Below are 23609 nucleotides of genomic sequence, written 5' to 3' on the forward strand. Positions count from 1 at the left end.
AGTATAAACCAAGGATATAATATTTAATTACCGTATATTCATGGACTAAAGTTATTGGTAAAAAACCTCGTGTTAAGGAATATTGTGTTACTTCAATAGAATATGAATATCATTATTATAACTAACTGAGAAGTATAACAAAAGTAGATTTACGGCTTAAATATGATGGCATTTATATTCGCTGTAATATGCGCCTTATTTTAAGAAAGGCCTACGATTTATTTTATAAAACATTTTTTTCTTTCTTCTCATGTTCTTCTTTATGATTTATGGCATTTGACAAACTTAAACAGATGGATATTCGTTACATTACATATGATGAATTTGGGTATTTGTTTACTATCCAGGATATCCATTTAGTATGATGTCATAAAGGTGACTTTCATATTCTTTATAAATTTAAACTTTCTTTTTATCTCATTCCCCGGAGACACTCGTTGTAACGAGTCACCTAGTAGTAGTGCAAGATGGAAATGGAGAGCAATTAAAAAAGTATTGCATATAAAACATATAATTTATTTCAAATAAAAATATAACGCAATAAAAAAGAACCGTATTATGGAGGAAGAAAATTGTACATGGAAAGGGCTTATTTAAATTGTGGACGCGTAAGCTATATGTCCCGATTAAGAGTTAGCTATATTCCGTCGGAATGAGACAAAGTCCTTCCTCGACATATCTACAAACCTTTGAAATTACCCATCTGCTTGATCGGATTGCCCTTCGTATAAGTCACAACTTTCTCTTCTTTTACACAGTCATGTATAAACCGTGTGTTAATTGGCAAAGTTTGTCATAAATTTGACATTGAATATAAATCGTTATATAGCGAATAATTTCCAGCATAAGCGGCGTCAATTGTTTTATTTAAATCCATATTTTTAGATATTCCCGGTATCTGATCATAGCCAATCAGATATATTTTTCGAGTTTGACGTAAAAGTTTTAAGTCCCGTGTACTTCACGTGTTTCAGTTTTATGCCACCACATCATCTGTGATGCGGTAGCATATAGCGATTCACTTGTGTGTGTGTGTTTGTTTGTGTGTGTGTTATATAGATTAAATAGTGAACTTAAAAAACACTTTCTTGTGAAAAACTACTAGTCCAATTTCAACCAAACTTGGTAGGATTGATCCTTGGGTGAAGGGCTTCCAAAGTTGTTCAAAGAATTTCATTCCATGCAGAAATGTGAACTTGTGAACAACCTTTCAAATGGCAAACAAACAGATCTCATACTTCTTGACTTCTCCAAAGCTTTCGATAAAGTAAACCATCTTAAACTCTTAGTTACCCTTCAAGAACATGGTGTTTGTCCTCAAATTCTAAACTGGATACAGTCCTTCCTTATTGGCCGAAGACAGACACTAGTTGTGGATAGTAACTGCTCATCTGAAGTTCCAGTTACCTCTGGAGTGCCCCAAGTCTCTGTCCTAGGGCCCCTTTGTTTCCTTCTATATAACAACAAGCTACCATCTTCTGTCCTTAAATCCAAAGTCAGATTATTTTCAGACGACACTGCTGTATACCAAACCATCAATTCCTCCTCAGACCCCCCCCCCCCTAACTCTCCAACATGATCTAGACAATATGGTTCTGTGGGAGAAGCAGTGGGACATGGAGTTTAACCCTTCAAAATGCCAAGTCATCCATATCACCAAAAATAAAACCATAATTAAACACAAATATATGCTCCATGGCCAAGTCCTAGAGTCTGTTACAAATGCTAAATATCTCGGACTAGATCTATCTGCTGACCTTAATTTTAATACACATAAATCTCGAATAACTTCCAATGCAAACAGATCCCTTGGCTTTATTAAAAGAAATGTCATTACTAAAAATGAGAAAGTGAAAGAACTAGCATACAAGTCCCTGGTCCGGCCACAGGTTGAATATGCCTCAACTATTTGGTCTCCTTACACTAAAACCAATATTGACAAAGTTGAGATGATCCAGAGACGTGCAATAAGATGGGTTAAAAGGAATTACTCCCCTCACTCCAGTGTCACAGCCATGCAGGGAGAACTGGGCTGGTGATCCTTTGAACATCGCTGATTGGACTGTAGACTGATAATGCCGGCTCGCCACGGAGAGCCGGTATTACGTTAGGATTTTACTGAGAAACAACCTAAAACTCCGAATACATCCACAAATTTAATCGAAGCTTGGCTTCCAGCTTTCTATAAAAAATTATCTATCAGGGCTAGGATCAAAAATTATTTAGCCAATCAAATTTAATCTTACATAGCGTCAAAAAACCTTCAATTTTCACGCCATATTTAAAAAGCAGCAAGTATTGTTTTGAGCGCAAAGATATTATGATGATTAAAAATGTTTGTTTTCATGAATTCTTTTCAATAAATCATATTAACACTGACTTTTGATTTAGCGATTTCACCTGTTCCTCTGTAGTAAGTTTTCGTTTGGTTAATTAACATAAGTGTACACCTGGTTCTGTGCATTTTTTCTTTTTCCTTTTTTCCGGTCATTTTATCCTTTCCGGTATTTAGTGTATATATTTACTGGCCGGGATCCGGGACGCCCGGACTGGCCGGGATCCGGGATCGTATAAGATATAGAGGAAAAACTTATAAACTATATTTGTGTTGATTATTGTCGTAATGAAAGGCCATTAAACGTTAAGTTTTTTTATTGTATGTAATGAACGTTAAATTAATTAAACTTTGGATATAAATATATTTCTAGAGCTATTTATCAACAAACTTAAAAATCACAATACTTATATTTATATGCCTAATTAATTGGAAAAATCAAAGACTACATTCTTGAATTGGTCAAATCCCGGGATCCCTTTATGTTTTAATGCGATCCCAGCTTTTCTGAAAACTATATTCTTGTACTGGCCAATTCCTTGGATCTCTTTATACTTTAATACGATCCCGGCTTTTCTGAAAACTATATTCTTGAACTGTTCAATTCCGGGATCCCTATATGTTTTAATAGGATCCTGGCTTATCTGAAAAGCATCTAAGACTGGTTAATTCCCGGGATCCCTCCCGGCTTTTCTGGCTGAATTTATTGACAACTTGTGTTTACTTTAGAACTTGTGTCTGTCACTCATTCCAATACTAAATATCATATTACAACTTAACTTTGTATAAAGAGACATCTTTATGAATTCTACCTATCTAACATTTATTTAGTCAAGGTCAAAAGGCCATAGAGTAATTGTGCATAGACATAGGGACTTCATTCTATCTGTTTACATGCATCCTCATATATACTCATATTCCTCTTTGTTAAACTGAGTGAAACTGGCTTCCATAACTTTATGTCACTTTTATTTTGATGTTCGCTGAAGTCTCTTCAGCTAACAGAACTGTCATTTTTACATTTAGACGCACCCCTGGAAAAAATTACGAAGCGAGTCGCTACTAGCTTTTTTAAAAGCTAACCTTGTGTTTTATAAGATATACCATAACCTAGTTGCAATTAATCTCCCAACATATATTTAAACCCCACGTAGATTAACGAGACATATGCACCCCTTATCCCTTCGCCAAATACAGGTATGCTCCAACTACCATAAGTACTCTTTCTTCCCTCATAGCATTATACTATGGAATGAACTTCCTAGTAACATTGCCACCCTGCCCAACTTGAGTCAGTTCAAACAGGCAGTGGTGGGTTTGCAGTACTAGTCTTACTCCCAGTGTTTTGACACTATTTTATCTCTTATCATCTTGTTTCACTATTATCATTTTAACAATGACTAGAATACATTTTCAGTCTCACCTTCCACGCATGTCAATGTTTGGACTTTTCTTTTTAAGCTTTTCTTTTCACCTTTTACTAACAATCCGACGTGCACTAAATTCCTGCCTTCAACACTCGTAAGAGGGGTTGGCAGTATAGATAGATAGATGGATAGATGGATGGATGGATGGATGGATGGATGGATGGATGGATAGATAGATAGATAGGTCGATCGATCGATCGATCGATCGATATCTGGTTGCCATGGCAAACAAAAAGAATTATAAAAATACAATTTAAAAAATCTTCTTGTAAAGACCCAAAGGGCATAGAGCTTAGATATTTTGCATAAGGCTTTGTCTGGTAGACCCTTACCAAGATTGTTCAAATTATAGCCCCGGGGTCAAAATCGGCCCCGCCCCGGGGGTCATTGATTTTCACTATATGTACATATAGTAAAAACTTAAAATACCTTTTTGTTAAGAAGAGCTTAGATATTTTTCATAAGGCATTGTCTGGTAGACCTCTACCCAGATTGTTCAAATTATAGCCCTCGGGTCAAAATCGGCCCCACCCCGGGGTCATTGATTTTAACTTTATGTACATAGTTAAACATTATAGTAATTTTTTTAAAAAAAAATTCCTCTAGTAATTGACAAATGCTAGAGGTTAGATATTTTGCATGAAACATTTTGTAGTGAACCTCTAGCAAGACTGTTGAAATTATAGCCCTTGGGTCTAAATCGGCCCCGCCCTGAGGGTCATTGGTTTTCCTTATATGTTTATAGTAAAACATTATAGTAAAAATTTTAAAAAGAATTTCCTCTAGAAATTGAAAAATGCAAGAGGTTAGATATTTTGCATGAAACATTGTGTAGTGAACTTCTAACAAGATTGTTCAAATTATAGCCATCGGGTCAAAATTACCCCCGCCCCGGGGAACATTGATTTTTGATATATACATATAGTAAAAAATCAAAAAAATCTTTTTGTCTGAAGGTACAAGACTAAGAGCTTTTAAATTTGTTAAATGATATCATCTATAGGTACTCTACCAAAGTTGTTCAAATTTTGCCTCTAATGTCAAAATTACCCCGCACCGGGGGCCATAGGTTTTACTTATATGTATATAATAAAAACTTAAAAATCATCTTTTCTAAATTTACAAAAGCTAGAGTTAAGATATTTTGCATGAAACATTGTGAAGTGAACCTCTAGCAAGATTGTACAAATAATAGCCCTGAGGTTAAAATTGGCCCCACCCCCAGTGGTCATTGATTTCCACTATGTACATATAGTAAAAAAATATCTTGTCTAAAGGTACAGGCTTAGATCTTTGATATTTGGTATATAATTTCATCTATGGGTCCTCTACTAAAGTTGTTTTAATCATGCCCCTAGTGTTAAAATTGCCTTGCCCAAGAGGCGATAGTTTTGCTTATATGTATAAAGTAAAAACATGAGCAATCTTCTTCTGTGAATTGACAAAGGCTAGAGGTTTAATATATGGCATGAGACTTTGTGAAGTGAACTTCTACTAAGATTGTTCAAATTATAGCCCTGGGGTCAAAATTAGTTCCGCCCTGGGGGTCATTGATTTTCATTATGTACATATAGTACAAAAAAAATTGTCTGAAGGTTCAAGGCATAGAGCTTTAATGTTTGCTATATATGATATCATCTATAGGTCCTCTATCAAAGTTGTTCAAATTTTTCCCCTGGTGTCAAAATTTGCCCTGCCCGGGGGCAGTGATTCCCATTATGTACACGTAGTAAAAACAGAAAATAAAACAATTTTTTTCGAAATGGGAGAAAGCTACTGCTTAGATATTTGACTTGAAATGTTGTTGGTGGACCTGTATCAAGATTTTTTTTTAATTAAACCCTTGGGTCAAAATTATGCCTTGCCTAATGGGACAGTGATCTACTTTCTTGTTTTTTGATGTATAGCTATGAAATTTGAACCATGTGCACAGATTAAGATGTAAAGTAAACTTTGATATCAGCTGACCTAGATTATGACAAAGTGTCTTACTGTGTTGTCCTTCGATGTAGTCATGAAATTTAGGCTGTGTGAAATATGACCTTCACCACCAAATTCACTAGACTCAAGTGCGTTGATATATTCCTACTGTGATCTTTTATTGGATTAACACAAATTTAACCACTTATCTGATAATAAGAATTAGGTAGGTCAGTGATATATGCATTATGACAATCTTCAATTGTATAGAAACAAAAACATATGTTCCTACACTACTATTTAGTGTTGTTTTAAGGCGGTTGCATAGCATTTTTCTCAAATGCAATCTTGTTTCCAAATGCTTTATTCAGGTTTTCATCTAGTTCATTGTTTTGGATATGTATTGTTTCTATTTCAGCTTGCAGCAGTGATAAAGACTGCCTTTTTGCAAAGGGCATGATTTGCGATCTACAAAACTTTCAATGTATATACCGTAGGTATCAGCTAATCATCATTTCAGTAAATTATTTAATTGAGTGTAATGTGAAAATTGAACTCACTTTTCATTGTTTTGGATGACAAGAAAAATGACCGTTTTTTTTTTGGATGGGGATAGTCACATTTAGCATTTAGGAAATGTTTTAGAATGCGTTCACTTTGAGTTTCAAATACATTTGTATGTAAGTAAATTCATTGAAATCGGGATCATACTTCTTAAATCATACTTGCGTTGTATTGAAAAACAATTATCATGTTTGATGGGAGTAGTATAATTCGGACACTTTCAGAAAATGTCAGTAATAAGCAGTTTAGCAGCTAAGCTGATAGCCTGCTGTCATCTGGTGACCTATTATATAACAATGGAATCATTCACGCGTAAAGGCGTGCGAACAATGGGCAATACCGCATCCCCGGTATAAGTTTTCGTGAGGTGTTACCCGGAATGTAGGTCAGACCCATCCTATTAAAGTAACAACGGAAGCGTCCATTATAATACTTAAAATTACCATGACGTCAGATTCCTACCCTTAAGGAACTCAACAATAGGATCATTACAACGCAGCAGACTTTGTATAACATAAAAACAGAGTTTTTAATTCATTCTTAAACATTTCCTGTATCATATGACGTCCGACACACCTTATGTAACGAAAGATTCCGTTATTGACCTTACCTACATTCCGTTCTGTTAAGCCCCAGTCACATTCGAGCTTACGACCAGTGAAGACCAGTTCACGATCACCATTGACCTTTGGTCGGGGACAATCTTTAAAACGTCTTACGACGGTCATCGGTGATCTTTGACAGTCGCAGGTTATCTTATTTAGGTCCCACGACCAATTTCAGTCGTAGAGAGGTTTTTGAGCTTGCACAACCACCTCCCTGCGATTAAACAGGTGGCTATTGATCTTATAGGGTCTTAGGCTGTCGCACGATGGTCGTTCGGAAGTGCGACAATCTTACGACAGTCTTTACAAATTACCACTAGTCACTGATAATCTTGAGTTATCGTGCGATGGTCGTTCGTAAGAAAAGTTGTAAACCCCAGTCACACTAGAGCTTACGATTACTTGCGACCACCGGCGACTTGTAAAACTGACGATCATCAGCGATTGTCTGCGACCAAAACCATTTTTGCATAAATAAATTTACTTTTTCGAGTATCGTAAGACAAGTCATCATTGACAATCGCACGACAGGTCATAAGTAAACGTACGATGGTCTCAAGATTGCCTGGGATTACTTACGACTACCCGTGACATAACATGCGATCACCTACAACTTGTCGTACGACCATCACACGATTACTAAAGACTACTTAAGATTATCAGTGACTAGTGGCAATTTGTAAAGACTGTCGTAAGATTGTCGCACTTCCGAACGACCATCGTGCGACAGCCTAAAGACCTTATAAGATCACTAGCGACCTGTTTGATCGCAAGGAGGTTTTTGTGCAAGCTCAAAAACCTCTCTACGACTGAAATTGGTCGTGGGACCTAAATAAGATAACCTGCGACTGTCAAAGATCACCGATGACCGTCGTAAGACGTTTTAAAGATTGTCCGCGACCAGAGGTCACTGGTGATCGTGAACTGGTCTTCACTGGTCGTAAGCTCTAATGTGACTGGGGCTTTAGTTGATCGCATGACAGGTCACGGGTAGTCGTAAGTAGTCCCACACAATCTTGAGACCATCGTACGTTTGCTTATGACCTGTCGTGCGATTGTCAATGATGACTTGTCTTACGATAGTTGTAGAGGTAAATTAATCTGCAAAAATGGTTTTGGTCGCAGACAATCGCTGATGATCGTCAGTTTTACAAGTCGCATGTGGATCTTGAAAACGCCACGCCATTAAAAAGATAGAAGATCATGAAAAAGACAGAAGCGACGAGAGCGACGGCGACGACGATGATAATGATGGGATAGATTAAAAGTATTTTCCCATAAAGTACTGTATAACTTTCGCTCGATACTTTATTTAGAGCATTTTGCATTATGACATCAATGAGAACAGACGAAATTATGGGCAAATGTCGGAAGAACGAAATAAAATCAGCTTCAAAAAGTATTCCAATACATTCCGGTAGTCTCGTGAAAAGACTAAAACGTATGGGATACCAAAGAATGGACAATTTTATATACGCCGGGTTCAACCGGCGGAAAAAATGACAACCATATCTAAAAGAATGCTTGAACGTCAGGCAAAAACGAAAAGACTTTTCGATCCCAACACCAAAAATTGTTACCGTTATAGGAAGGAATTGAAAAAAATAAAACAAACGATGATGTGACAATCTGAATCGAGTTGAAACCGTAATACATGTACTATTATGACATTATCGATTATAAAAAGCCATATTATTATTTTCACGCAATATGTGTACAAAATCAAACGAATAAAATGAGTAAAATATGTCTTCAATGAAACTTTATTCAAATTTTAAGCGTTGATATCGATAAAAGACTACTTTCATAAAAGTATTGGAATATTTATTTTACGTCCTGCGCACACGCCGTATTGTCAAAGTTAAAGGTGAAATATTATATACACACGGGTATAAAGTTACAGTGACCGTGGTTATTAAAAATAATATTATCGAAAACATGATAAACAATTTAGGTGCGGTAACATATAAAATATATATAGATGAATATAAATAGAAATAGTGCGTGGCGACATAATTTTCATGTGTTATATCTTAAATTATCCCGCGTGTAAAATATGATGAATCTCTATTGTTTTGTAGTTAAAAGAACGAAATGTAGGTAAGGTCAATAATTGAATTTTCCGTTATTTAAGGTGTGTCGGATGTCATATGATACAGGAAATATTTAGGAACTAATTTAGGAATGAAAAGAATGAAAATAATCGTTAAATCCTCTGTTGTTCTGTAATACAAAAGCGGCTACATTGTAATGACCCAATTGTTTAGTTCCTTAAAGGTAGGCTAGGGCTCTGATGTTATGGAATTTTTAAGTAATATAAAAGACCCTCCCGTTATTACGTTGAAAGGATGGGTTTGACCTACATTCCGGGTATGACCAGGTGTTTTTTTTTACTGTTTTTGTTTCCGTTCTGTTGCATATTAGTTTCTCATTATTTAAGAAAACAATACAAAACTATAATTTTTTCTCAAAAAATGAACCGTCAACTTATTTGTAAGTATGAAATAAGTAAAAATACCCATGCACCTTATGACTTGTTGTTGTTGTTTTTAGCATATAAAGATTTAACTCGACTATATCTTGAAAACGTCTGTGATTTACAACGCATCAAGTTATACGAGCGGCTTAACCTTAACCTCATATAGACGTGTTTTGACGACGGCTTTTTGTCCCCCCCCTTTTGAGGCCTCAAACAGTGACAATTTGCCCTATTTAGGCCCCAATCACTGTTTTTGTTTAGAAATGTTGTTTAAAAAGTGACCACTTTTTCGGCGCCGTCCCCCCATCCATATGTTTCATCAGGGTGTTACCAGAAGGGGAATGTGTCCCCTTTCTGTTTGGGGGGGGTTGAAGGGTTTGAAGGGGGGCGGTAGTCCCCCTCATTGCCAAGAAAATTTTGGACATGTGACAGACTAAAAATGGCCTAAGGTTGTTCTTAGAGTAACAAGTAACCGACGCTGAAAAGCCTTTTAATACATTTTGTATCTCAATTCATTGAGAAGTTGCAGCACTTTGAAATCAGTTATGATGGGGAAAAATGCAAAATAGTGATTTTTGGCAATTTTGAGACGTCCCCCGTTGCCATGGTAACAGGAAATTTACAATTGAGCATGCTGTTACAGAGGTTATGGTCTAGTCAACATTTGTACCAAGTATCATCAGTATTGAAGCATTTTTCATAGTTTCATAGCAGTTTGAACTTGTTGCAGGAGGCTTTTCAATGAAAACGGGGTAAAAGGTTAAACATTTTTGAATCAATTCCGAAATCCGTTTTGAAAGGTTCTTATGGTATAATCTTTATACACTGGTAGAGAATGCTTCCGAAGGCACTACGGAATCGAACCGGTGACCGCAAAGACAACTTTAAATGTATGAATAAAACCAAAAAGCCACAAACAAGGGAGGTCAAGTCTATTAGTGGAATATAGCAAAACCTCATGTCTCTGTTCCTCTAGATAAACTTGAATCAAAGTTAACTAGTGCGCATGTTGATTATCATGGAGTTATCTGATCATGTGCACCCTTGAACTTGGGTTCTTTGTTATCTAGTGCTTAACTTCAGAAGTGAAAACATGGTCACGATCAGATGTTCCAGTGACACTACCCCTCTTTGGCATAGTGACGCGGGCTACTATTCCATTCCTATCACAAAATAGTGTATTTAACTCTTTAACGCTGCCCCTACGTCGAATCTCTGATTTCACCTACCCATTTTTTGCAACTGAGTTTATTAGTTTATTCGTTCTCCAAAAAATAAAGCCACATTTATTCTACCTCAACAATTTCTCGCAAGCGTCTAAGGTCTATATCTTTTGGCCTAGTATGTAGTAAATAAGGCCAAGACTTTAATCCCAAAAATTTGCAATAGGCTCTTTGCTCTCTCACAAATCACAATACGACCCAGCCATCTTTACAAACCAATGTTTTTAAATGACCTGCGGAAATTTTATTGCACGTGCAAATGTTGCAAAATTGTTGGTTATAACAGTCCATAACATTTCAAAAAGTTTATTACACAATAATTTTTAGGTGCAAATTATGTCGAAATTGAGTTTTGCCACTATTCAAAATATGTCCTTCGCACATTTAACGGAAAAAAATTCATACTAATTTTAATTGCTCTGTAACGGAAGGTCTCTAGAACAAAAGATTATAATGTCGATACTATTCAATATAAGATATATCAAAAAACTTCGAAATAATTGTGTCGTGGTGATGTTGGCAAATGTGAGATACAAGATCCGATATTCAACAGATTATTGGATAAGATAACAAAATTATGCATATGTATTTTTGTAATAATATTTGAAATACTAATGGAAAATGTGCTCATTGTAGACCTACTTTAAATGTGTTAGCTCTTGCTTAAACCGCTTCCTCTGTGTAATGAAAAAGAGCAGTGAACGTAAGCTATGTCGAGGTTAACTGCTTACTTACTCGTTGGAACGAGTAATCGACATGTCTTGGGAATGAGACATTACGTCCTTCCACGACAAAGCTTATAGCATTTAAAATAATTCTTTGAAGGTTACAATTTTCTAAATGTATAAAATGTGTATTTGAAATTGCAAAGTTGCCATTGATTTGAAATTGAAAAATAACAACATTGTCATAGGACAAATTAATTCTAGCCTGTTTATATTAAACCCATAGTCTTTAGATGTTCCCGGCATTAAGCGGTCACAGCAAATCAGAGATATTGTCCGATTTTGATGTCATATTGTTTAGTCCCCGAACGTGTCCGAGTTTTAGTACTTTTAGAAATGGTATATTACAGTTATACATGTATATTTTATTTATTATTTGGATATGTATTGTTTCCATTTCAGCTTGTAGCACTGATGCAAACTGTACCCAGGAAATCAACATGACTTGCAATCTACAAAACTTTCATTGTATATACTGTAGGTACCTCAGCTAATCATCCTTGCAGTAAATTATCAAAAGTTGGTAAAGTGATAAAATTGCACTCACTTCAATGATTCGGTGACAAACTTTAATAATATTTTGTCTGTTGGTTGTTACTTTTTTTTTAATTCCTCGTTTTGTTGCATACAATTTTTTAAATATCAAAGGAAAAACACTAACGAATAGCTTTTTGTTAAAATAAATCAATCTTCTTATAATTTTTTTTGTTAGAAATTAGGAAACATACCCATGCATCTAATGAGTTGTTGTTGTTTTTTAGATTATCAAAAGTTGACTTGAATATATCTTCAAAACTTCTGTGATAGTAAACGTTTGTTTGTTTGTTTTGGGTTTTACGTCACATCGACACAGTATAGGTCATATCGAGACGTTCAGCTTTTACTGGTAGAGGAAGACCTCAGGTGCCCTTCCGTGCATATTTCAGGCACAAACTGGCACCTGAGTAAAACCACCGACGTTCCGTAAGTTATCCTTGGCCATATTTACTAGCTTAAAATATTTAAATCGAGATCTCAGACGCCAGAGAGAAATCGTTAATGGCGTTAAACGTAGCATTCTTGAGTTAGATGATAAACTCAGTAGCAAAATTTAGGAAGGTGAAAACGGCGTTCTTGACAGGAGCGTTAAAGTAATATGTTTTGTCTTTTTAGACAGTAGTGGAATAGTGGCTCGCGTCGCTGTGCCTAAAATTCAGTGGAACATTCTCCCATTAAGATGTTCTTTCTTTTGATGTTAATTACTTGATTACAAAGAATCATTGTTCAAATTTGTCACTTGTTGTGGTTAAGGTCGTTGACTTCAAATCACTTGCCACTCACCGCTGTGGGTTCGTATCCCGACAGGGACTTTGAATTATTTCATGTGAGGAAGCTATCCAGCTAACTTACGGAACGTCGGTGGTTCTACTCAGGTGCCAGGTCGTGCCTGAAATATGCCAGAAGGGCACCTTAGGTCTTACTCATACAGTAAAGCTGGAAGTCGCCAAATGACCTATACTGTGTCTGTCTGAAGTAAAACCCAATCAATCAAATCAATCAACTTTAACATTATGAAAAGGTAGTAGTTCTTTATCTTTTGACAATATGCGGGGAATAACTGTAAGGGAACCAATTGTACGGGAACCAAATGTAAGAGGAACAAACTCTTTTAACTCATTTGTAAACAGTATGACTTGCATCACACTGACATATTTTAATATCTCATTCAAGACTCTGATACGAACCGTTTCAAGAGTATTGAAAGCTTACGTTGTCTTATTTTTGATTTCCGAAGTTACGACTTTTGCAAGCAATGTAAGAGCATTAGATTTCTAACATACTTGTTTTGCATACTGATTCCTGATTGTTTTTTATATAATTTGACATGTACTGCTGGTTTGTATTGTACACTGGGTGATTAAATTTGACTTAAGATGAAATGCAATCGAATTACGTCCTATTTCATTTTCATTTGGCGATCACTGCTGGAATAAGTAATTAATTATATGCACAGCCATACATAAGAACTTATATATATTTCTGTTATATGTAAGAAATGTAAACTCTATTGTGTGATTTTTAAACTAAACGAACATCCTGGATAATTTTTATTAAACCCAAACTTATCAAACATAATGTTCTATCTATTATTTGCTATAAAGCAAATTGGCAAACTACCTCGTATCATTTCAATATGTGTTACTGCAATGGATTATGAATATTTCTATTATTACTAACTCAGAAGTATAACGAATTTGTATCGTGCAACTTACGACTTAAATATGATGATTTTCTTTCGCAGTAATATCCGTCTTATTTATAAAGATATACATGGGATTATCCAGGATGTCCGTTAAGAATGGTGGCATAGAGTTCATGCATATTCTTGAACTTTTTCTTTTTATCTCGTTCCTGCATGAACGAGATCTAAAAGGAGTGCTAACAACCTTTGAAAGAATTAATCTGGATGATCGCACTTTAGTACCATTTGTATAAGTCACAACTTTCTCAGTCATGTGTAAAAAGTGAATTTAAATTGGCTAAGTTTGTCATGGATTTGAAATTAAAAAATATGTCATAGGGCAAATTAATTCCAGCCTAAGCGGCATTCTTGTTTCATTCGTGTTTTTTTACAAATGGTATATTATAAATATTTTTATTAAATTAAATTTATTAAATATGTCTTGTTTCTATTTCAGCTTGTGGCAGTGATGCAGACTGTCCGAACGTTAACAACTTCACTTGCAGCAATGTCAATGAATGCGAGTGTCCACCTAATTATTTCCTATATGACAATTATTGCTTTTACGGTAAGTATCTCTGCTTATTATTCATTCGGGCAATTATTCAATTGAGAAGAGTTCACTGTGTCTTGTAATTATAAAGATTTGTCACTGCTTGTTGCGATGGGGTTTGTCAAAGTAAGGAGAATGTAGAATTATATGGATTTACAATGTGTTCATGTTAACGATTTCTAATGTGTAGAAAGACTCATTGACATCGATATTTTACTGCTTTAATTGTACATTCTTAGTATTGAAAATCTATTTAAGGCTGATAGGCTGTCTTTTTAAACTAAAATTGCAGTATGAAGTTTTAACCACATTACCTGTTCAAAATATACTTGGCCAGAGTAAACCTGCTTTTACCTTCTTAATTAAATGTCTTCTAGTTTCTTTTGCACATGGATTTCTTAAATCGTGAACGTTATTGGTGATCTCGTTATTATAGACAAGACTTTAAAAATCTAAAAAAAATACAATTTATAGGACGGCAAAATTTGTTATATGAGTTTATTATTAGGTGGTAAGTAAAATTCTAAAATATAGAATGTTTAATGGCTGAAAGGTCCATAGAACGCAAATATTATTGAAATTTGATTGAAAAAAATAGTTTCCCAAACTCCTTTAGATTATCTAGGAATTTAGACGTTATAATATTTTAACAATTTTAGAATGATCAATGATATTCCCTGATTTCATATTCTAGCTTTAAAATGACCAATGTAAATTATACTTATATTTTCTAATTTCATGCACATTTTAATGAAAGTCAAAAAATTCTCAGACATACTTCACAAAAATAAGAAGAAGAAAGAACAAAAAAAAAAAAATAAAATAAATGCTGAGAGAAAACGTGCTAAAGTGAAATTACTTAGGGGTAAAAAAGAGAGACCTTTAACCGGCATTTCAATGAAATGGAAATATCCGATAGTTGGATATTCAAGATTGTTATAGATCAAGACTGGGTTTCTTTTCATTTAGTGGTATGAAAGTGCACCGAGAGTTGCGGTTGCCGCGAGTGAAATATGATAATTTTCATCCTACGTGATGAAAATAATCCGTGCATTTATTATAGAAAACAATTATGTTTATTATATGCATTTTTGATATTTGACATTTACAATTTTGATGACCTCACCCCTAAAAATGTGTGTATTATCTGAATTTAGAAAAATGTAGTCCGGTGAAACACCAATGAAAATACGGAATACAATTGTCACTGTAGTGAAAGATGTTTTCTTATAGTAACAATACAGAAAACAAGAGCCACCGCCGGGCGAGGGCAACGGTCAACTTTTTTTTTTTCTAAAACCAAACAAAGAAATGTTTGTACAAATCTAAACGTTGCCTTTTTATAAATTTAATAGGTCTGTCTTGTCACATTAGTTTCTGTCAAATTATGAATGTTTTCCATATATAATATCCGCATGTGTATTACAGAAGAAGAAAAAAAAATATATAATGTGATATATAAAGATTTATATACACCAATAAATATATTTGGTCATTACATCAATGAAAATTCAATAATTTAACTTTCAATGTCAAGGTCATAAAGAGCCTAGGTCAAATTGAGTTTGATAAACATGAAGAATTTGTCCTTAAGAATGTTCTTTTATAATATGAAGTCAATCCATTCAATAATAGCAAAGTAACAGCCAGTTACAGCCAAAAAAATGAAATTTTCAATAATTTGACCTTAAAATGCAAGGTCATTTAAGAGTGAAGGTTAAGGTCTGTCTAGTTATCTTAAAGGGCTATCCTTATAAATAATAAAGTTCAAGTTTGAGGACAATCCATTCAAAAATAACAAAGTAACAGCCAATAATAGACAACAATAATGAAATTTTCAAACCTTCAAAGTCAATGTCATTTATGAGTAAAGGTCAAGTTCTGTCTAGTTATTTTAAAGGGCTATCCAAGAATATTAGTATGTTTAAGTTTTATGACAATCCATTAAAAATATAATAAAGTTACAGCCAATGATAGCAAAAAAAATGAAAATTTCAATAATTTGACCTTCAAAGTCAAGGTCATTAATGAGTGAAGCTCACTAAGTTATAATCCAGGTACAAGTTTACGGACGGCAACGATAACGCCGCCAGGACTATAACAATACCTCCACTTTTTTTAAAAAGTCGAGCTTATAAAATTAATTTCATCCACATTTCTTAATATTTCGTTTATAAGTATATGATAAGTATTTACCCCACAAAAATTCAGCATTTATATTGTTTACAATGTTATAAAAATACAGCAATGATTTCTTTGTAGAATGTTAATCTCTCATTCTGTTTCAGATTGTGGAGTTCCGCCAGTTTTTGAAGTAAATGGAATAAACTTCGACTATTATATTATCTTCAGTGTTGAACGTTATTCTTTATTTTATGATTGTCCCTCCGACGATATGCCCGTGAGTAAAATCATGATATGTCAAGAAGGAGGCTGGACCGAAATGACGTCAATTTTATCCTGCTTACGTGGTAAATGTTATGTTTAATTGTTAGATTGGATTTTTAAAATAATCATGTTATGAGTCATAACTACATTTTATGTCTTCTTTGACAGTTGAATTCAAAGATTGAAAATGGATCTTACTTATTCTTTCTTATTTTTTTGTCAGTAGATGTGGCCTATAATTACTGCCAGTGATCATGAATATTTAATTTTCTTACATTTGACTTTGAAAACATCTGCAGGGTGTTCCAAAATTGAAAATTGTACAAGTTTATGTTAAATGTTAAATTCTGCTGAAGCCGGTGCTAGGGGACGTGGACGTTGGTTGCACTTCACTGTACCGTTCATGAGCAGCCTCAATCAAACCGAGCCTGCACAATTTTCAATTTTGTCATGTTTGGCTTTCTTTAAGAATTCTTATTTTCTCTATTTTATCGCCGTGTTTGTGTTTGTGCCGTGTGGAGGCTGTAAAAAGTCGCCCTGTACATTCAATCCAAGATGTTATATTTCCGATCCTTAAAGATCGTTCAGCACGACATTATTGTTGTGCTTGTTATAATACAATTCTTTCTTTTCGGCTATTTTCTTGTTGGGTGGTTCCAGTATTTCTCACTTAAATACTGTTATATCACCCATAGGATATGTGGCCTGCTTTTTAAATTTGTCTTTTGACGTCTGATCTGTGATATGCAGGCCTCATAACCTCTGATCCCCTTTAAAAAATCCATTTTATTTAGTTCCACCCATTGTTTCCCCGTATAGGTGCTGCTTTTCATGGAATGGCACTTACGTGTCACATTGAAGGTTCCATGATAACCGCCATATGAACACATCTACGGATGTTCCAAAATTCAAAATTGTACCAGTTAAAATGTAAAATATTGAATTCTGCTTAAGCCGGTGCTAGGGTTCGTGGGCGTTGGTTTGCACTTGACGGTACCGCCATGAACAAGCTCAATCACACCGAACCTGCAATATTTTCAATTTGCGGTGTTGGGTTTTCTTTAGGGATTCTTATTTTCTCTATTTCAAAACTGACAATAGATAGTTAGTTAAAATAAATTTTAAAATATCTAGAGTTCTACAAACAATTTTTAGGTTTTACGCTAGAATATAAAATAGTTTGTTTTTGATTAATTTCACAACAATTAAAGACAGGAATACTTACAAAGCTAAAAATAACGACGATTACATGCTCCAAAAATCAATGATGCTGATACTGAAAAGTCGCGTGTTCTTTCTTTTATTCTTATGCCTAGTATTGAAGTATGCTGTGTAAAGCTTTTGCTTTTAACTATTAGTATGAACGAAAAAGTACTTAATCAATGTGAAATATTAAATAAAACACTTTTTATCTATTTTGATGAAATGGATATATGCATTTACATGCATGAATGTATGTTAATGACATACTTGAATTTCAAGTGTCAAAAGATGACCAGTTTTTGATTAGGAAACTTTATGTAAATACATATATTTTCTTATTGATAGAATATAACAATGATAATATTGATATTGGCCAACGACCTATTACAACAATATATACATTAAGATAAACTTTCTTGAATGGTGCCAGCACAGATCGATAATAATCGTTATAAATGATAATTAAACATATTCTTTGAACAAGTTACATTTATTTCAACTTGATATGTTTAACCGAGGGCAAATCCTTGAATTGATATCACAATGAATATAAAACATCTTTGATAATATAGTTTGGAATGGAAATATAATTATCTAGCTTGTGGCTTTACTAAGCAAATAAATCCCGACAGGAACTTTGGATTCTTTCATGTGAGGAAGCTTTCCAGCTAGCTTACGGAACGTCCGTGGTTCTACTCAGGTACCCGTTCGTGCCTGAAATAATGCACGGAAGGGCACCTGAGGTCTTCCTCCACCAGTAAAGCTGGAACGTCGCGATATGACCTATACTGTGTCGATGTGACGTAAAACCCCCCAAAAAACAAACAAAACTAAGCAAATAAAACGTTTTTAACAATAAAATTATTTTAACTAGAATGCTTGCAGGCAATTACTCACGAGACAAACGTAAATTAACAACATACTTTTGTCATTAATCGATAAATACAAAACTGTATACCTCCGTACGATTCACAGTGAAACATATCATAATCATAAACTGGAATATAACATGTACAATGGTTCATAATAATGTTTCTATTAAAACACACACAATATTGTTTAATAGTTTACAAAGGTGCGTGTCGATCTTAACGAAAAACAAAACATAAGATCTTCACTTATGGCTATTTATTGCAAAATAAGAAATAAATTCTATAGCCATAACTTCAAGGCCAATAGTGTTTTGATAAGACTATTTCGTACAACATTGCCCGAAATGAACAGTAAATACATCACTGTAGAAACTAAGTCAACACTGAAGTTTCAAAATTGAAAACAACAAACTATTCGATTCCTTAAAAGTAACATTAATGATGTTATAAGCATATTCGCAAATATTTTATAGAAACGATTTCAAATTTAGGTATTGTGTTACAACATACAAAATGATTAAATAGATATAATATCAACAATATAGTAAGTTTATCAACAATAGTTATCAAAAATAATTTTTAACAGTCAGTATCTGTATTACCCATATATCTCATTTCTCTCTTTTGATGTATAATATGCACACATACCTAAGTTTGTTACAACATTTTCAGAGCCAGAGCACTTTAGACCATTTAATTTGTGGTTATTAGGATTAATAAAAACAATTTCGTCAATGTACCTTTCTCTTATCAAAGACAATGTTATACAAACTAAAACAAAAAGATCTTCATTCCAAATTGCTTTGATAATTTACATATATACTGTGTTCTTTTAAAATATCTGGTATCTACCTTTTTCAATTTCTAAATTATGGGAGGACAAGAGAAGTTTAGCAAGAGCAATTGTGAATTTTCTAATTTTCACTTCTGTTGAGTAATTTTCTAACACGACCAGCATTTTTTTCAATTAAACATAGAAGAACCGAAAGTGTGTGTTATTATGCATTAAAATCATAGTTTGACGATCTATATTTAGACATGTGACGTAATCATTATACAAGTGACGTAACCACTAAAATGTGACTTTCTGAAAATAAGTACGAACACATAAAAAAATACTTTGGGGTAACTTTCCGTAGTCATACAAGGCTAGCTTTTAAAAAAGCTAGTAGCGACTCGCTTCGTAATTTTTTTTCCAGGGGTGTGTTTAAATGTAAAAATGACAGTTCTGTTAGCTGAAATGACTTCAACATCAAAATAAAGTGACATATAAAGTAACGGAAGCCAGTTCTATCAGTTTAACAAAGAGGAATATGAGTATATATGAAGATGCATGAAAACCGATAGAATGAAGTCCCTATGTCTATGCACATTTACTATATGGCCAGTTCAAATGAACCAAAAAAATGTTACATAGGTAGAATTCATAAAGATGTCTCTTTATACGAAGTTAAGTTGTAATATGTTATTTAGTATTGGTATGAGTGACAGACAAAAGTCCTATACAGGAATATATCACTGAAGAACTCGCTTGGGTGTGGGCGAATTTAGATTCATGGGGCATGATTAATATTTGATTTGTACAAGTTCTAAAGGCATTGGTACATATTCAATATTAAATGGAGGCATTGAAGTTTATATCAATTAGACTTAAATATATTTTCCCTAAGCATTTTATTAAAAATTATGTCCACTTCATCTTGGTATGTGAAGCATTTTAAACAAATGGATATGATGTAGGTACATGAACAAAATTTTAAAGTGGTCAACAAGGCAATACCACATGCCAAATATTTAAGGTTAAGGCATTAATAAGGTATAAAGGCGTGCGCATGTGTTTCTATATAAGACGTGTCCTTGACCTATGTGTAGAACAATATGAACAACTATGAAAGGGGACTCGTGTAGTGTGGTTAATGTGCAGTCTTATGTTTCATAGATATCATTTAAAGAAAAATTAAATTACACATTAGTGACAACAGATGAATAGGGATCTCAATGCCTGTTTATGCTCATCAGAACACAACTTGCTCATAGTGAGCATAAAAGGGAATTATATTGTAACAGGACTTGGTATAATGATCATCTCCTGTACAAAGATTCAACGACAATAATCCACACAAATATAGTTTATTCCTTTTCCATATATATCTAATACTATCCCGGATCCCGGGCGTCCCGGATCCCGGGATCCTCCCCCCGCGAACCTTAATACCGGAAAGGATAAAATGACCGGAAAAAAATGCACAGAACCAGATGTACACTTATGTTAATTAACCAAACGAAAACTTACTACAGAGAAAACAGGTGAAATCGCTAAATCAAAAGTCAGTGTAAATATGATTTATTGAAAAGAATTCATGCAAACAAACATTTTAATCATCATTTTATCTTTGCGCTCAAAGCAATACTTGCTGCTTTTTAAAAATGGCGTGAAAATTGAAGGTTTTTTTGACGCTATGTAAGATTAAATTTAATTGGCTAAATAATTTTGGATTCCAGCCCTGACAGATAAATTTTGTAGAAAGCTGGAAGCCAAGCTTCGATTAAATTTTTGGATGGATTCGGAGTTTAAGGGGTTGTTTCTTAGTAAAATCCTACCGTAATACCGGCTCGCCGTGGCGAGCCGGCAAAATTGCGAAAATATACAAATAAGCACTCTTTTTGCTTTAGATGCTTGTTCACTTGCCATTTTGTTTATGGACAACTGTTGTGTTAAAGTTACACCTACATAACTAAAATTGCTTATTACTGCAAGAATTTGATTATTTTAAACCTATTTCTTGCTTTTCGCTAAATTTCCACCATTCTTAACCACCATTTCTTTAAATTTTTAAGGATTGACTTTAACATTTTTTTTCATCACATACTTTTTTTACCAAATTTGATAACTTTTGAAGACCAACCACAATATCTGCAACTAATTCCAAATCTTCCACAAATAAAGATCTTAACTCGGTTGTATCTGGAAATACCTGAATACAGTACGCTTAGCGCGGCTTTTCCAAAACCCGCGTGACCCCGCGGATGAGGTTTACCACGGACGAAAATTTGCTCAGATATTGTCCGCGTGACCCCGCGGACAGAAAATTTTCACCACCGTGGACATAAATCGGCGGCTGAAACCGTTTCCCCCCCCCCCGGAACGCAGTGGTAAATTGCGGAGGAACGCGGCGGTCAAACACCGGTCAACGCGGTGGAAACCTTAAAATTTTAAAAAAATAAACACTGTATTTAAACATCAGTATACGTACGTACTGTAACATGTACTGTACATATAACTATATGTAAAATTTGTTTGTTTGTTTTCTTTTTTGTTGTAATAAAAGTACATGTACAAATGCAGTGTATTTCTTGTTCTTCTTCTTGTTATTGTGTTGGGTAATGTATAATATGTATTCGACATCAAGATAAATAATTGTCGTCGCAATTTCATGGTAGTGAGAAACTTGAAGTCAAATGATGAAAAATTCGGCATATGACATTTATGAAAAAGATACTGCAACAATTTATATGCCAGCTTTTGTTTCTTATTTAAAAACTTTGAAAACGTAACCCTCAACAATTTATTCAGGCAATATTCCAGGACGTCTCTTTCAATTGTCAGATGCGTTTTACTGTTTCTGTTTATTTGCATGTTGATCATAATGTCTTATATTTTATTTGGAACATTAAAAGAAAGCGTTTATTTCACCAAAATATACATTAAATGATATTCTTGATTTATCTAATTACAGGTGTGAGCGTAATGTATATGTTTTAAAGTTTGTATCAACTGTTGAAGTTTATTTTCATTTTTGTTTTAGTAGTATGTTTGTTTGTTCTTTTTTATTTTTTGATAGATTTTTTTGCAAAATTTTGTTAAACTTGACGTTATACTTTTTGTTATTTTATTATGAACAGTATGCATGTACATACATGTATATAAGGCAAACCAGCTCATGGCAGTTATTTTCTAAGAACTTCCATCGACCGATCTTCAAGTTAAAAATATTTCACTTTATTTTTATCTTAAGATAATATTGTTCATAGGAATAATTGTATTTGTAGACAACATGTAGTTTTAAGTACATACAATTGAATATTAAAAACAACAACAAAAACAGGTACAGCTGTAATTATTTTTATTTCAAATTCCGTTCAAATAATTTAACGTATAATAACATTTAAGGGGACGATTGTGGTCAATTTTCAAGTCATTGTGTAAAAAAGATGACGTTAAAAATAATAAAACGTCTATTATTTTTGGAGGTTAATTTATACTGACCAACTGAACATGGCGTTCCCCCGCGGGAAACGGGTGAGTGATTTTATCGATGAATGAAGAACGGTCGTCAGAATTTTGTCCGCGGTGGAAACAACTGAACACCGGGGATCGCGGGGAAATTAGGCTTCTCATCGCGGACGAACCTCCGCGTTTGTCCGCGATAAAAAAAAAATCGTCCGCGGTGGTATCGTGGAAAAAGCAAAACCCGCGGTGAGCGTACTGTACCTCTGATTCCACTTTTTTTCAATTCGTTTAAGTAATTCATCAATAAAAGCTAAAGATAGAATTGGCGAAGACATGCAACCTTGTTTTAGACCCATGGAACAGCTGACATATTCAGTAAGCCTTTCATCACTTCTAACACAAGTTTGCACCGACCTATATATACCAAACATTGCATTATATAATTATCCTTTAAACTGGCTTGTTTTAAAACTTGCTAGATAATATGTCTATTTATCAAATCGAAACATTTCATAAAATCAATACATGCTACATAAAGTTTACCACTTGACTTTCATTTTTGATTGTCAATAACTGCTTGAAGTACATAAACATTATCAATCGTCGAGTAACCTTCTCGGAATCTAGCTTGAGGTTGACTACTTTTATAAAACATATAAATATATTAGTTAATCTCTGTGTCAAAATACTAGTATAAACTTGCTAAATATATTTAAAAAAGAAATACCTCTATGTAAAGTAACAACAATTGCCTTACTCCATGATTCCGGAAACTCACCATTATTGTATAATCTATTAAATATCTTATTAACTAAAGGAATCAATAAATCAATACCATTGGTATTTTTTTGGAACAATTTCAT

The 23609-nt window shown here is 34.0% G+C and overlaps 1 protein-coding gene across 1 annotated transcript in view; it reads left to right on the forward strand.

Annotated features, from left to right (window-relative positions):
* LOC132721012 (adhesion G protein-coupled receptor L4-like) overlaps positions 1-23609 on the forward strand; it is a 59017-nt gene that overhangs the window by 11965 nt on the left and 23443 nt on the right. Inside the window, exons 2-5 of the mRNA XM_060705263.1 lie at positions 6101-6175; positions 11681-11755; positions 13957-14067; positions 16341-16523. Coding sequence (XP_060561246.1) covers positions 6101-6175; positions 11681-11755; positions 13957-14067; positions 16341-16523 — 444 coding nt within the window. The remainder of the gene's footprint in view (positions 1-6100; positions 6176-11680; positions 11756-13956; positions 14068-16340; positions 16524-23609) is intronic.

The sequence above is a fragment of the Ruditapes philippinarum genome, unplaced genomic scaffold, assembly GCF_026571515.1.
Source record: "Ruditapes philippinarum isolate M1 unplaced genomic scaffold, ASM2657151v2 ctg1666_1_1_1_1, whole genome shotgun sequence".
Taxonomy (NCBI): Eukaryota; Metazoa; Mollusca; class Bivalvia; order Venerida; family Veneridae; genus Ruditapes; species Ruditapes philippinarum.